Source organism: Rutidosis leptorrhynchoides, chromosome 1 (genome assembly GCF_046630445.1).
Source record: "Rutidosis leptorrhynchoides isolate AG116_Rl617_1_P2 chromosome 1, CSIRO_AGI_Rlap_v1, whole genome shotgun sequence".
NCBI classification, from domain to species: domain Eukaryota; kingdom Viridiplantae; phylum Streptophyta; class Magnoliopsida; order Asterales; family Asteraceae; genus Rutidosis; species Rutidosis leptorrhynchoides.
Window position 1 is genome coordinate 622209354 of NC_092333.1, and position 15919 is coordinate 622225272.

The following is a 15919-nucleotide window of genomic DNA, read 5'->3' on the forward strand; positions in this document are numbered from 1 at the left end:
GTTCCCAAATAAAATACACACAAAAATCGATCATGTCATATTCTAAATATAGTACAACTGTTTTATTCAACAGAGATAAAAAGGTACTTCCAAAATAGGTAGTTTTGTCTAAAAGATATTGTACTACATACTTTTAAGGGAAAAAATGAGAAAAAGAAAATTGTTTGGAAGTCAGATAACTTAAAGAGACGACTTCAAGTGAAGATGATTCATTGCAATTAGAGAGCATTTGAAAGCAATAATTTACTTAAATTCTGAAAAAGTGATAATATAACATAAGCAAAAGATGGATTTCACAAGTTCTATTTCTTTGATGTCGTTACTAGCTATGTCAATATTGATGGAAGGCAACAACAAAAATCGAAGCTTTATACTAATAATAATAGTACATACGTTCAAAATAGAAAACGAAGCTTCAAATACGTTGTGTACTATGGTGGTACACTTCACATCCTGTAACTACTGTATCCACCTCCTAAACCTGAGGCTCCATACCCGCCATACGATTGGCCACCATAAGTTGATGACGGTGGTTGGTATGATGAATTCCCCAATTGAGTTCCCAATTGAGAGTACGAAGACCTCAAACCTGAGTCCATCATGCCATAGCTGCTTGGAATTGATAATGATTCTTTGTGACCGTTGACACAATCCTGCATAATCATATGTATGAGTTGGATGTTTGTGCCTGTTGAAAAGAAGAGGGATGATTGTATTGTATCTTACCTCAATAAGTTGTTGAGCAGTCTGAACCTGTGATGCTGTCCCTTTTATTTCAACCGTAATCTCATCTGGTAAACCTCTGCTCTCTTGCACAGTAAGAATTGCACCACTTGTTCGACGGATCATTGCAATGTTTGTCCCTCCAACTCCAATTATATCCTCAGCATAAATCAGCGGTATTTGCATTGTTTGAGCTATCTGGTTAACATATGCAAATAAAATATGATGCAGGATTGAGCGAGCTTACAAATGGGCTAACAAATAGTGGGCTCGAAAACATTGGGCTGCATGATTACTTTCAAGATTTTGTATGTGGGCTTGGTTTTGTGCGAATGGGAGTGGGCTAAACAGAAAGCAGGACTATGCTGCTGGGCCAATGGAATGATCATGGGCCTTATTATTCAATCGGAAAAAAGAACAGCAGCTAGGCATGCCATGCGTACGTGGGTAGCAATCAAAATGGATGAAGTTTGAAGTTTAATTGGAGTTGGGCCGACATCATAAGTATGATGAACGCTATGCTTCGGACCAAACAAAGGACCAGTGGAAAGGTATGAATCCGTTCGCTGATGCGCTGAGAGGATTCAGACGCATGATCCCTTACAGACCATTGGTACGAAGGTTGAACAAGTTTTTAATCTAGAATATGTTCCTAAACCTACCGTGGATGAAGATTTCTATCCCATCTATGATACGGATAGTGAAAAGGATGCAAATTTTCTGAAATTCAATGACGTTGATAATACTAGCAGCAAATACATTCCGTGAGTGAAGTTGATGATGGTTCTGAAATAGATGAATTCAACACCAACGTGCCCAATCAAGATTTAAAAAAATTTCTTGTGAAGATGTTGATGGTGCTATGAAAAGCGATTTGGAAAGAACTTGTGTAGTTCTTGAGGATCAGTTAGATGTTTCAGTGATTGATGGCGTAGACTCGAGGACAAGTCTTTTCGAAAAAGGGGAGAATGATGCAGTAATGGATCAGATATTGTTTGGCCAACTACTATTGCTAAATCGGGCTCACTAAATATTTGAAGGAACGTATGGATCGAATTCATGGCCTTGAAGATGTTGATGGTGTTATGAAAAGCGATTTGAAAAGAACTCGTGTAGCTCTTGAGGATCGGTTAGATGTTTCAGTGATTGATGGTGTAAGACTCAAGGACGAGTCTTTTCGAAAAAGAGGAGGATGATGCAGTAATAGATCAGATATTGTTGGGCCAACAACTATTGCAAAAATTGGCCTCACTTATGATGCAGTAATAGATCAGATATTGTTGGGCCAACAACTATTGCAAAAATTGGCCTCACTAAGTATTTGAAGGAACATATGGATTGAATTCATGGCGTTGTAAATTTCGTAGGGAACAAAGAGCACCAACTGGAGTTGGATGACGACTTCAGCATTTGGAAGTCTTTGGTTCCACGCAAGTGGATATGTTAGTTTGGTTATTTTTAAAATGTCAAGTTTATCTATTATTGATTTATTGTTTATTCTTAATTCTTATCCTTATCAATCAATTTATTAGTTTATCTTATTAATGTCTAGGCCTATATATATTTAACGACAGGCTGATGTTCGAGGGGAGTTGATATTTTATTATTATTATTACTGTTTTACGTGAAGTAAAAAGAAGCCAAGAGGCTTTTGTTCGTTTTATTGGATCATTCAAATATCGATTCTGTTTAAGCCATCAATCCCTTAATCTACATTTTTATAATTTATATCAAAAATTGCCATGGACATAAGACTTCCCTACAATGCACAAATCCCCATGATAACACTGCATCATTCCATTGTTTGGTATCATTGTTTCATTATCCAAATAATTCTAAACGATGAAATGTTTGACATTACTAATGTGAGGATTAAAAACAGAATATGAAGAGATATGACAACTGACCTGAGTGACAATAGGACCACCGGTACGAGGAACAGCGGGAGAACGTGTTCTGGCTAGCCCCAGTCCAGGATCAGGACCATATAAAGATAGTCCATGTGATGTGACTGTGGGCAGTGATTCTCGTTGTGGTTCACGGTCAAAAAAGAGTGTATCTCGCCTCATTGGAAGAGAATACTCAGTACCAGTCCGCATCACAGGTTTGTCAGCCCATGATGTCTCAACTTGGGCTTCTTGTGTGGTTGCTGCTACATTGTTCTGCGTAAAGTGAAATACTAATTATAATTATAATTATTCGAGTATATGAAGTTAATAATACTCCAACAAATACTTACAGGCTTTTCAAACAGAGGAAGGACACTACGATCAACCAAAAACTTCCTCAGGTGGCCCACAACAGCTTCTAGAGCTTTCAGAACCTTAGAACCTTCTCCCTGCATATCGACAATCCTCTCATCTGCGTTGGAAGATATTGCTGACACCTCATCTGCAACATCACATTGTTCAGAAATAAGTACGATTTACAAGAACTGAATGATGATGGGATTTGAATTTTTTAGACCGTACCACCAGAGAGGACACGCACAGGACAACCAGTGGTCTCCTGTATTGATTTGATTGTAGATCCTTGCTTTCCGATTAGGCTTATGGCTTGCATTGACGGGACCAACAGTCGGATAGAGCAGAAAGGGACGGATGTTATACTCTCGCTTTCGTGATCTGGAAAGCCATTAATACGTCTGAATATTCTAATTACAGCATCCATTGCAGGTGAGAAGGGTAGCTCTGTTTCTTCTTTGCCAGATATCAAAACCTAAAAAAGAAATACATCAGTAAAATGAAACTTATCGGTAGATTTCAGTACAAGGACACAAGAAACTAAACACCAATTCTTGGTTTTATTAATTTCTGAACAAAGTGTAGTAGATTATGATGTTAGAACATTGAAAGTCCATTGAGACAGACAAACGTAGTAACAGAAACAGTACTTGCAAAAAACGAATTACGAATGTCCTTGGACGTCGAATTAACTCTATGATTTGACATAAACCCCGGGTTAAGATGACTTGCAGCAAAACTAAACATCTCTTTCGATACAAAATGAAAACCAGGTGATCAAGCATAGAATAATCGGGTCGGGTTCGGTCCATGCTTGACATCAAATGAAGAGGGATTTAAGGGTCAATTGAGTCTAACTCTCCGGTTCGGAGTACCGTGAATAACCCCCTGCGAGATGAGGATCTCAGTGGGGGTGGCTAAACATAGACCCACCATCGGCGGGTAGTCCGGTCGGCGATGGCTCGCGCTAAGTCGTAGGGTTCGTGTTCGTAGAACGTTACCTGTATATCAAGAATGTCTAATGAAATGCTATAAGTCCGGTAGCGCGGGTATAATTGCGCCACGCGCTGCTGTTGTTAGGGTATATGTGTGTGTAGTGAATTCTAGATCCCCCTATGTTGTGGACGAAGTCCTTTATTTATAGGGCAGCCCTTCTTGTCTTTTATTGACACATAATAAGGTTAAAAGGATCGTGGCCTGCCAATAGTACATCTTTGAGTAAGTTGGCCCGACAAAAGCAAAAAGTATTCTTGTCGGACTGGATCTTTTGTCTGCCAGGTGTTCTCTGTCAGCTACAACATCGCCTGACATGTGTACGCCACCACCGCGTACGTATGGGATTGGCGCCATGGCTGTTACTATAGCGCTTTATGCCACAGCGCGCGCCCTGGAATCCTTGTGGCGGTGCTGTATGATGCGCTACACGAGCTGATCGGGTATGCGTATCATTAAGTCCCCCAGTTCAATGGTATGCGCAGGAACTGCGCATGGCGTTGAACTCAACTTGTAACCACCGTCCGTCCATTCTTTTTACACGCGCCTTCGCTTTATTTCTATTGTATTTGAACGAAAATTTTGTTTGTCCTGCTGCATTAAATGCAAGGAAATCGAGGCGACGTTTGTCAGTTGCTACAGTTATCCTTCCGCCGTTTTCGCCGCCCTTGGTTACCTCGTACTTCTTTCTTTCCAGCTTTTGACACGTGGCTCCATCTCCGCCTTTCATATTTTGACCGCCCTTTTTCAATTTCTCTTGAGGCCTCTTCCGTGTTTTTGCTTCCCTATAAATAACTCATAATCATCTCTTTCACTTTTTACTTCATCTGTGCTCTCTAATCCTGCGCAAATCTTCTCAGCTTATTATTTCGACCTCGTCTTTTTAGCTTTTTCAGGTTAGCGCGCGTTTAGTCTTTTTTCTTACGATCTTTTGAATTATTTGTTAATAGATGGTATCTTCTTCGTCTACTTCTGAGCCTCCAAACTGCGAGGTTATTAGGTATGTTATGACAAGGCGCAAGATCGCGCTGTTGGTGGACTGGTACCCACCTTTGGCCGATTTGAATCCTATAACGCCCCTACCTGATCAGCGCGCAGATGATGTTATTGAAGGTAAGGTCACTGTATATCAACAGGTCATGGTAGAAGGGAATGTGCGCTATCCTCCTACTTCTTTCTTCATGGAGGTTCTTAGCCATTTCAATATCGGTATTGGCCAGCTGCACCCGTATAGCGCGTGTCGCGTTACCTTCTTTGAGATGATTTGCCGCCACTATCAATTTCCTCCATCGCTGGATTTGTTTAAGAACGTATTTTCCTACCGTAAAAATCAACAAAGTTGGTATTCTTTTAACGACAGGATTAACTTTGTGAAGCGCCTGAAAGCCGGGGTGCGCAAGAAGTGGAAGAACTCGTTCTTCTTCATCGATGATTCTTTTATCCCTCTTGCGTATAGAAATATTTGCGCATGGCACACGGAAGCTACAAATGCGCGGTTAAACGTCAGGCCTCCCCTTTCCCCAGACGATCAGCGGAGACTCGAGTATTTTTACAACCGCGAACTCCCCATCCGCCAATATAGCTCGGATATTTTACGGATTGCTAATATGTGCCCCTATCCGCCTGCCCTGCCAGTTATCAAAGATGCCGATGATAATGGTAGGCGGCAGATGGGCGTTATTTTTGTACTTGTTTTCTCTTCATTACTTTCGTCTAACTTAACTTGTTAAATTTGCAGAGATGCGTCTAGACAGGCTCCGTGCTTCTCGCGATATTGAGGGTGTTTACACTGAGACGCCCGAAGTGGAGAACGAGGGCGAGCAGGGTGACGCTGCTGTCGGCGCTGGTGGTTCCGGTGACGCAGACCAACGCGAGGGTCATGCAGGTGACGACTCTCACCAAGCGGATGCCGAGGGGGCAAAGGTGACTGATGCCCCACTGAGAGTGGGAATAAGCGCAAGCGCCCTAGAAGGGCAAAAGGTAGTTTCATTTTTCTTTAAGTTTTGGACAATCGCGCTACCTATGATGTTACTTAATCAGTTATCTTCTTGTCTGCAGAGGCTCGTCTGCAATTCTATGGCATGAATGATTTGCTGTCGATACCGGAGGCTACGACGACTTCCCAATCCAATTTTCTGGAGAGTATCAAACTCTCCAATTACTTCACACATATATCACCGGAGGCGGAATGGCGCTTTGATGTTCAGCTAGCTATGTTGAACTTGATGCGTTCCCAGTTTTGCCTGCGTCGCGAAAGGGCTCGTTTGGATGGCGCTGGCTCTTCTACGCCAGGCGCGTTGACTGTTGATCAGATGCATGACCGCATCGTGCATCTGAACTCAGAGCTCGAGCGGTCAGAAAAGGCGCGCGAAGAGGCAATTAGCGTCTCGTCTAATTTAGCTGCTGAGAAAGTATCTTTGACTTCTGAGGTTGAGGGGTTAGCCAAAAAGGTTAACTCCCTTGAGTCTGAGAAGAGCTCTCTAGCGAAAGAGCGTGAAGATTTGGCCGGTCGCTTGTCTACTTGCGAAGCCAATCGTGATGCGGCGGTGCATCAATTTGAGACCCTGAAGAAGGGTCTTCCCGGGCTGGTTACTCGCGCTTGCGATTCCAAGTACGTGAGCGATCTGCTTGTTGATGCCATTCTTACCTTTAGGGAGGAAGAGAAGCTTATCTTTTGGAAGAAGATCCAGCCGCACGTTCAATCTTCCAAGGCTTTAGATGCAATTATTGCTAAAGAAGTGGATCCTTTTGCAGCAAAAGAGCAAGGAAGTAGCGCCGACGCTTGTGAACATCATGGTTTCTTCATTGGTAGCTTTATCCAACGACCCTACTGCTGATGCGCACCGCTTGTTAAACGAACATTTGTAAATTTGTTATCTTCTTCATGCATGTAATGACTTTGATGGAAATAAAATATTTATCTTATTGTCTTTTCTTTGTTGTGGGTAACGTTTATGTTATGAAGTTTATGAATGTGCGCTAGTGATTGGCACTTGGGCAGATTTTATCGTTGTTAGTCATAGGCGATATACACGCGCTAGATATGATTCCACCCTTTGTGGTTTGCGAGTTTTTGTCCAAGCGACGGTTGCTAAGTATTTGTATGACCAGGTATATGGGTTTTGTTCGCAATTATAGTGTGATCATGCGCGTAAGATCGTTTGTTAACATTTTTCTATTGGCTAAGTTCTCGTTGATCTTAATCGTAATTATACTCAAGGCATGTCAACGTTTAACTTATCACATATATTATTGTGCACACAATATATGCTTAAGTTAAATATCCGTATGTGCGCATCGGGAGTTTTCTAAGTGCGCCAACACTTAGGGTTGAGGTAAGGCGCGACCAACGCCATCGTTTATAGTCATGATTTGCAGATCTCAAGTTATGCGCGGGTTGGTTAGGTCAACCCAATGACGCTTAACCGTCCGGTTATAATAGACTAGCTTGTCGCCAAACAAGCTTCTGCCGCACGGGCGCTGGAGAAAGCAACCCTTCAAAGGCAGGAGTGCGTTGCCTACATAATTGTGCGCACCGTTTTCAAGTTATAGAACTACTTTGCATATAAATGGCACAAAGATTATAGCAGACAATAACTTGGAGACAATAATTAAACATAGATAGATAATGCGCGTAAAGCGCTTAGAGATTGTCATCATTACAAATTTCAAATACGCGCTAAACAGGGTGCGCTTAAGAATTTCCAAACTTTCTAATACCAGTAATAGCTATATCCACCTTGATCATAACTGTAGCCACATGCTCTCTCCCTCAACTTCTCGTCCTTGTGTTCTTCGTACTCATAGTCGACGCCGGCAATTTCGTCTCCCTCGTCATTTCCAGCTCCTGAAGAACTGGCCCCATCTTTCTTCGCCTTTGCCGCGGCTTGAATACTTCGGATCTGTGGATACCAGTCAAATAGTGTTACAAATCAACGAATGGGCGAGTATGTGTGCAAACGCACTCTCATATGCGTCTTATGTTTCGGATTATGTAAGATTGTGCTCATTTTAGTGCGGTAAGCGCGCAGACTGGTTACGCGTCTACTGCATTCCATCCGGTTAAGTATTTAAGTGTTGATTCTGCCTTTGTGTGCCCGCGCATAATCTGTTGTTTTAATTTTTCAAAGCAATTAGTCGCATATGTATACGTGTACCTGCTGAAGTCGATAGTCCTCTGCTGTTTCTTTGGACTTGAGCGTGGCTTTCCCTAGCGGGGTAGGCTGCACTATAACGCCTTGAGAAATGTTGGTGGTGATGGCAAAGTGCGATAACGCCGGCTGTCCAAGGATAGCGTCGTATTCTGATTCTGCGCGGATTACCTTAAAGTCAACCACCAACGTGTGCTCCCTCTCCCTGTCATGATCATCCCGCAAGGTCAACGCTGCTCCGAGTATCCCTTTTGACCAAGCTGGGTCCCCACTTATTCCTCTGAATTGCTGTTTCACCTCTCTTATGTTGCTTTTCATCTTGTAGGACAAGTCATCAAAGTAGTGGAAGAACATAACATTGACGCAACTGCCAGTGTCGATAAGAATATTGTTAATGTACTAGGCAAGTAACCTTCCACGACCAACGGAGCACATTTCCTTTCGTAAATAGGCTCGCGTGGAAGGTGCGCCTTGAGGGTTTCATATGGCAGCAATGGTTCCTTCTCGATTTCTTTCTTCTTCTCCCATGAAAAGACATAGATAACCTTGTCCTTCTCACCTCCTTCATTCTCCTTCTTATATCCACCCGACTCATCCTTCCTTGGCTTCAAATGATTCAGCTCCCCGCGCTTGAGGCAAACGACCACCTTATCAACCAACGCTTTGCAGCGATTGGTCTCATGTCCGAAATCGTCGTGAAAGTCGCAGAATTTAGACTTATCACGTCGCGCATATTCGGACATGCGCGCAGGTTTCTCAAACGTTTTCGAGATGGGCTCCGTTATGTATATCTTTTTCAGGCTCTTGGTGAGGCTTCTGATTAAGGCTTGCTTGTTTTCCCTTGTGTCACTGTCCCTGTTCCGTGATGTTACTGGTTGTTGTTGTTGTTCCCTTGATGGTTTCGCTGGTGCTTCCTATCGCTGTGATGATTGTTACCATGGTGGCGGTATGGGCTGGAGTCGTGCAGGTTTCTTCCGAAACCGTCGGACTGGCGCCCACCCCTTGGCAAATCGTAACCGTCACGCCGACCATTTCCTGAACCTCTGTAACTCGAGTATCTGGTGGTGTCTTCTTCAGCGCGCATGTGTTTGTGCGCTTCTCTTATCGCTTCTGCTAGTGTCTCGGGAGGGCGCTTCCTAAGTCTCTGCCACAACGTTAGGTGGCGCTCCCGACAGATTCCATGTATGAAACCGGATACCTTCAATGACTCGGCGCAATTAGGGATTTTGGCTACCTCTTGGCAGTATCTGTCGATGAACTGTCCCAGGGATTCTCCTCGCTCATGCTTGATGTCATGACATTCAACATGCGTCCTTCGAGTTGCGCGCATGTTATGGAAGTTAAGCAGGAAACGTGTTCGGAGATCATCATAACAGCTTATAACGTCACGTGCGCTGGAAGGTTGTTGAACCACTGTCGAGCCACACCTTCAAGCAGCGGACGGAACTCCATGCATTTTGTCTCATCATCCCAGCGTTGGTTTCGCGCTATTCCTTCATATTTCTGTAAAAAGTCATCAGGGTCCGAGAATCCGTCGTAATACCCCAGGGTTAGCGGTATCACGGGCAGTGGCGTCGAGACATGATTCAGTATGTGCGCTGAGAACTTTTCTCCCGTAGGAGCAGTTTCGAAAGAAGGTTTGACGGGTACTTCTTTCATTCCTGCGTACAGGTTTTTGATCATGAGTTCAGCCTTTCCGGGCTGTTCGAATTCATGCACCATGTCGTCTGGCGCGACATTCATCAAAGCATAAATCAGATTGGCTTGGCTGAGAGCGCGTTGTTCGCGCGTTCGAGCCGGCGATTCAGTGGGCGCGCCTTTTCCTGCAGGCGAGGTTCCCTGTGCAAAAGTAGTGGCGCTAGATCCGGGAGTTGTTGGGGAAGCATCCCTTCGTGGCGAGGGCGAAGGTCTTGCGCTTTGTGGGCCAGCAGGACTGCTAGTGTGGCTAGGGCTACTGCGCGTGGCTTCAGAGGTTGGATAGACGGGGGTGAACCCCGTGCTTGTGGTGTTCGAGGCCCAGGGTATCGGCCTGATTGCTTCCGGGGTCTTGAAAGATGATGTGGGCGCACCAGGGGGAGGTATCTGGGTACCTCTTGGTGGCGCGCCGTCGGAGGTTCCTGCGGGTCTCTTGATGGATGGCTTAGGTCCTGTGGTCGAGGTAGCTCGCGCTTGCGCAGGTTTAGGTACTTCTTGCTTGCTAGTCATTTCAACACCTGTTACTGTATCAAAAAGAGACAAGCGAGTTGTTAGTGGACATACAGAGAAAAGATCAAATCAAAATCTTTTAACTTGTGTGTCCCACGAATGGCGCCAAATGATCAAGCATAGAATAATCGGGTCGGGTTCGGTCCATGCTTGACATCAAGTGAAGAGGGATTTAAGGGTCAATTGAGTCTAACTCTCCGGTCCGGAGTACCGTGAATAACCCCCTGCGAGATGAGGATCTCAGCGGGGGTGGCTAAACATAGACCCACCATCGGCGGGTAGTCCAGTCGGCGATGGCTCGCGCTAAGTCGTAGGGTTCGTGTTCGTAGAACGTTACCTGTATATCAAGAATGTCTAGTGAAATGCTATAAGTCTGGTAGCGCGGGTATAATTGCGCCACGCGCTGTTGTTGTTAGGGTATATGTGTGTGTAGTGAATTCTACATCCCCCTATGTTATGGACGAAGTCCTTTATTTATAGGACAGCCCTTCTTGTCTTTTATCGCCACATAATAAGGTTAAAAGGATCGTGGCCTGCCAATAGTACATCTTTGAGTAAGCTGGCCCGACAAAAGCAAAAAGTGTTCTTGTCGGACTGGATCGTTTGTCTGCCAGGTGTTCTCTGTCAGCTACAGCATCGCCTGACATGTGTATGCCACCACCGCGTACGTATGGGATTGGCGCCATGGCTGTTACTATAGCGCTTTATGCCACAACGCGCGCCCTGCAATCCTTGTGGCGGTGCTGTATGATGCGCTACACGAGCTGATCGGGTATGCGTATCATTACCAGGAGTCTAGGAAGGTATTTACTTCTACGGTGTCTCCCCATTACACGCCTAAAATCCCTTAGAAAGTAATAAACCAGGGAAGGAAAATAGTGCTGATGCTATCGTCATCAAATAATTCTTTGCTAAAAGTTGAATAATATACTATGTAGCTTATAACGCATAACCTTAAGCCTTCAAGCACTTTATTCTGGTTATTAACAAGTTTGCTTTGGTAAGTCATAAGCAAGTAAAACTTACTACCAAAGAAGATAAGATCCAAACTATACACACTTTAGACGGGGTCATTTAAAGTGCACCTAAAAACACCGATGTGCTATTAAAACTACACGTGCATGATCAATTGCTCTTTGCCTCTTTGCACACGCTTACTTCTTGCCACTCTATTTGGACGTGATTTCCCACATAACTTTTCTAAGAACCATCATTCATTTCAGTCCAACAACATTACAGCAGCAACAACAATACTCAATCCCATGAATGTGAGGTATGAGGGGGTGAGATGTAGACAATCCCACTAAGTATCATTATCCCAACATTAATCTCAGCAATTTATGTATTGGGTTGAGTGTGCTAAATCTACGCACAATACATTTATGAGATACATAATTTTTTAAGTATGTGCACATAAATGTTAGGCTTAACCTAAAATGAAAGTATAAATGAGAATGTTGAAAGTTTAAACATAGTTCCCCGTTTTCCAGTGGAATCAATGTATTACACTTGAGCCTCCCATGACTTCATACCCCTCTTATCCTTATGGGTCAATTTTGACTGAAGCAACATTGTATCGGAAAATTCATTATGTGTCTTGATACTTAGTGTAGTAATATACTAGCTAAATGAAAATTAGCCACAATTAAGAACTCTCATAACAACGATGATCAGCTCTCTTCCCTTTCTCACTTTCTACCCTTCTATGTAGTTAAATCCACTATTGGTATTGCCAAACATAATAAGTTTTCATCCAATCTTTAAACAAGGCAGACGCAATCAAATCCTATAAGAAGATAGTCTTAGAGGTATGGACAAGATTGCTGACTCGTGAAGGCTAGTCAATAGTTCGCAGACTCATCAAAAAAGCAAGGCAGAGTAGATCCTATATGAGGCCAGCCATACTTTAGCATTTAATAATTAGTTCACACACTTTTTCTTTATGAGCTCACCAAACTACAAATCGTGCAAGTTCCTACCAATCTTTTCAAGAGTCAAGCAACCTAAAGTTAATATTTACTCAGTTACACTCCTAATTAGTCTACAGGCACAAGCAAACTAGTCATGTGGTACTATTTCAATCCAAAGAGGCGAAGAGAGGCATCATCTAATCTATGCAGTAAACTAGTGAAGCTCTTATCACGTTGTCAATAACAAGTCTGAAAAGTGACAAACAAATAACATCTAAATAATTTCTTTTTCGAACGTTCTTACTACACAGACCCAACATGTTAACAATCAACTTCACTAATAACAAAAAAAGCATCAAACTTTAACATCTTTTCTAAGAATTGATCACACAACAATCCATCCTCCCCCTAAAATTAATTCAGAACAATCTGTCCTTCACCTAATATTAAGTCATAGCAGTCTGTCCTTCCCCAGATACCAATTATAAAGCAGGCAAAATAATTATCACAAAAAAGCCCTAACTGTATTACTATAGTTACATGTAGTATGTAGTACCATACATATATACATATACATATAGATATAAATACGAAACTTATATTAGTATATAACAATTTAGATAAAAACTTACAATGCGATCAGGCGTACCAACACCAGCCTCGAGTACACGAATTCGAGCTTTAGTTTCTTCACACATTTTCCTAATAATATCTCCTTTCCGTCCAATTATGCTCCCGACTTTAAGCACAGGCACTATAAGCCGGAACACACACTCTCCAGGCCATCCGGGCCACTTTTTCTCCGGTGCTACTTCTGCCGGAGCTGTAATAGTCGCTGGTGCTGGCTCCGTCGCGATTGATTCCGGCGCCGTTTCTACGACGGCGTTATTTGCAGATTGTGCGTCGGGTTTAGGTATTTCTGTAACGGTGCCATTGACTGAAGGTGTGGTGGAAGCCATATGTGTGTTTTTGTGTGTGTGAGGGTTAGGGTTTTGAGGGAGAGGGGTTCTTTGATCTGTAAAATATTGTGCAAGTGTTTACAGAGCTACTATTAATTACATCACCAGGGATCTTATTAACTTTTCAAATGACCTTTTCGTCCTTATGGTGTTATAAACTTTTTATTTTATAAATTTTAATTTTATTAAAAAAAAAAAAAAAAGAGTCCGAGTTATGACCCGCATATATCATAGGATCGCCGATAAAGCTATTTGGGTTCACTTGTTGAATAAACATGCCCCGCACAAGAATGATATAGGGATCGATTTTTGCACCACTATCTTGATTGTCAACCCTTAAAACCAATCATCTCTAACTTGTCTCCATGTCAATAAAAAACGAATTTGCATACTCGTATTTATCAAACAAAAACACCATCGTAATACTATGGGGCGGATCTTATATGGGGCAGGGAGGGGTCATTGCCTCACTTAAAATTTGACTAAATAATAGTATAATTCGTAATCCTTTTAGTTACAAATTTTTGAAATTTTAAATCAACTAAATTAGAGTCTAGATGAAAGAGAGATATGATCAAAATAATGACGACTTGTACAATTTGTATTAATTAATCATTAACATCTCTTTTTTATTGACTTCCTCCTTTTTTTTTTATCCGCAGGAGGGTCTCTATTTCGGATCTTTTGGTTATTTATTCACCTGAAAAAATTAATTTTAAACTAAATAAGTATTGTAAGTGCAAAAAAGTAACTTAGATGATGTATAATTATGAATATGATCGATATTGTCACCGAAAATATGCATAAAACAAACAATATCATATCAATCAATATAATTTGACACCCAAAATTACGTTAAAATTTCATCACTTGTAATCCTAGTTTTTTAAAGAAAGAGCAAGACTTCATATACGTTGATTGTTGTTATTTTTGATCAGTTTTGTAATTGAATGGTGTCTGACCTAGCAATATATAAAAGACTCGTTAATCAAAATGTTGCGTCTCAAGTCCGGTTGTCGTTAAAAAACATAAAAGACAGGCCATGGTATTTGATCAACTAAATACGTGAAAAGGCACATGAACATTTTAATGCAACTTAAGTTTATATATATATATATATATATATATATATATATATATATATATATATATATATATATATATATATATATATATATATATATATATATATATATATATATAAAAGAGAGATTTGATTAGGTTACATGTCATTAGCTCCTTAAATATTGCATATTAAGCCAATTGTAATTTACACATGTCACAATTATTTATATATACCCTTATCAACTTTTAAAATCACATATTTACCTAAGTAAATCATATAATATCATATATATACCCAATTTAAATACTAAAACTATCATATGTAGCCATTTAATTTAAAAAATTCACTAAACCTAATTTTCGACAATTTAATTTCTATTTGATCCCTACTCCTATATACTACTACGATCATCAGAAAAACTATAAATTTACAGACATTTGTTCATATAAAATCATAAGAAAAACTACCAAACAATTTTTAATACTAATATTGAGGGAATGGTAACGCATTACTGTATATTGGTAAAATTATACCATTACATAATTAGATTCAACGCATTTCTTAAATCTGATAGAACTCGAGCAGTTTTTTGTTGTTGCAACTACACGCAATATGAAATATATATGTATTTTATAGTCCCGTTCTATCAACGTATAACAACCCTCACTTTTTGACTTCTGAAATTACTGAAATGACCCTAGGGTTTACTGTCTGACTATACGTATTAATTATTTAAGGGTTGTTATATACACAATCAATTTAACGTTGACCAAATAATAAACTTTTATTCGACACTCACTGCTAATTAAAATTTATGCATTTCAATAATATTATTTATAACTATTAATCTATAAGTAATAAATAAAAAGTGACATTTATATAAATAATAAAACAATTGGGAACTAAATAAAAATAAATACAAGTCATGAATTAGTAAAAAGAAAATAATACTTATCATGTAGTAAATGTAAAAATAATAAAAAACATAATAATAATAATAATAATAATAATAATAATAATAAAAGTAATAATAATGAGACTAAAGAATCTTAAACAATTACATCCTTATGTTGACTAAAAATAAAGTATAAACTAGTACATCCTTATGTTGACTAATTATAAACTAGTACCACCTTTTGTTGACTAAAAATTATAAAACAAAATAAAATCATTAATTAGAACATCCTTATGTTGACTAACACTCTAATACTTGCACTATATAAACACTCCTAGACTCCTAGTTTCTCATTCACAAATCACACCAAAATCCTCTCTCAAAAACAATCTCTCCCTCTCCCTCTCTTGTGGTATTCGGATCTTCAAGCTTGTTCTTCGTGTTCTTCAAGAATCTTCAAGGAGTTCTTCAAGATTTTTAAGGCTTTGATCTTCCATCTTCATCGTGTTCATCTTTTCTTTGTTAATTATCTTGAATCTTCAAAGGTATAACATAAACCCTAAACTATTTACATAAACTTTAATCTTTGTTAATTCATATTCATATTATAAACTTGTTATTCATAAGTATATACATAAACACTCCTAGATTTATATATACATATATACATGTAAAAAATATATATATATTTTTATGTATGTATACGAATTACATATACATATACATATTAAAACCTTAAACCCTAATACTACTTATACTAGTACTTAACATGTA

General features: G+C 40.3%; 1 protein-coding gene across 1 annotated transcript; it reads right to left on the reverse strand.

The window, feature by feature from the left end:
* Positions 1-352: 352 nt before the first annotated feature.
* On the reverse strand, positions 353-13261 carry LOC139885566 (RNA-binding KH domain-containing protein PEPPER-like). Its single transcript, XM_071869320.1, has 6 exons — positions 12858-13261; positions 3195-3441; positions 2963-3114; positions 2631-2885; positions 727-921; positions 353-653 (listed from the first exon to the last, which is right to left on the reverse strand). The coding sequence occupies exons 1-6, from the start codon at positions 13182-13184 to the stop codon at positions 447-449; spliced, it is 1383 nt and encodes a 460-aa protein (XP_071725421.1). The 5' UTR covers positions 13185-13261; the 3' UTR covers positions 353-446.
* Between the last annotated feature and the right edge of the window lie 2658 nt (positions 13262-15919).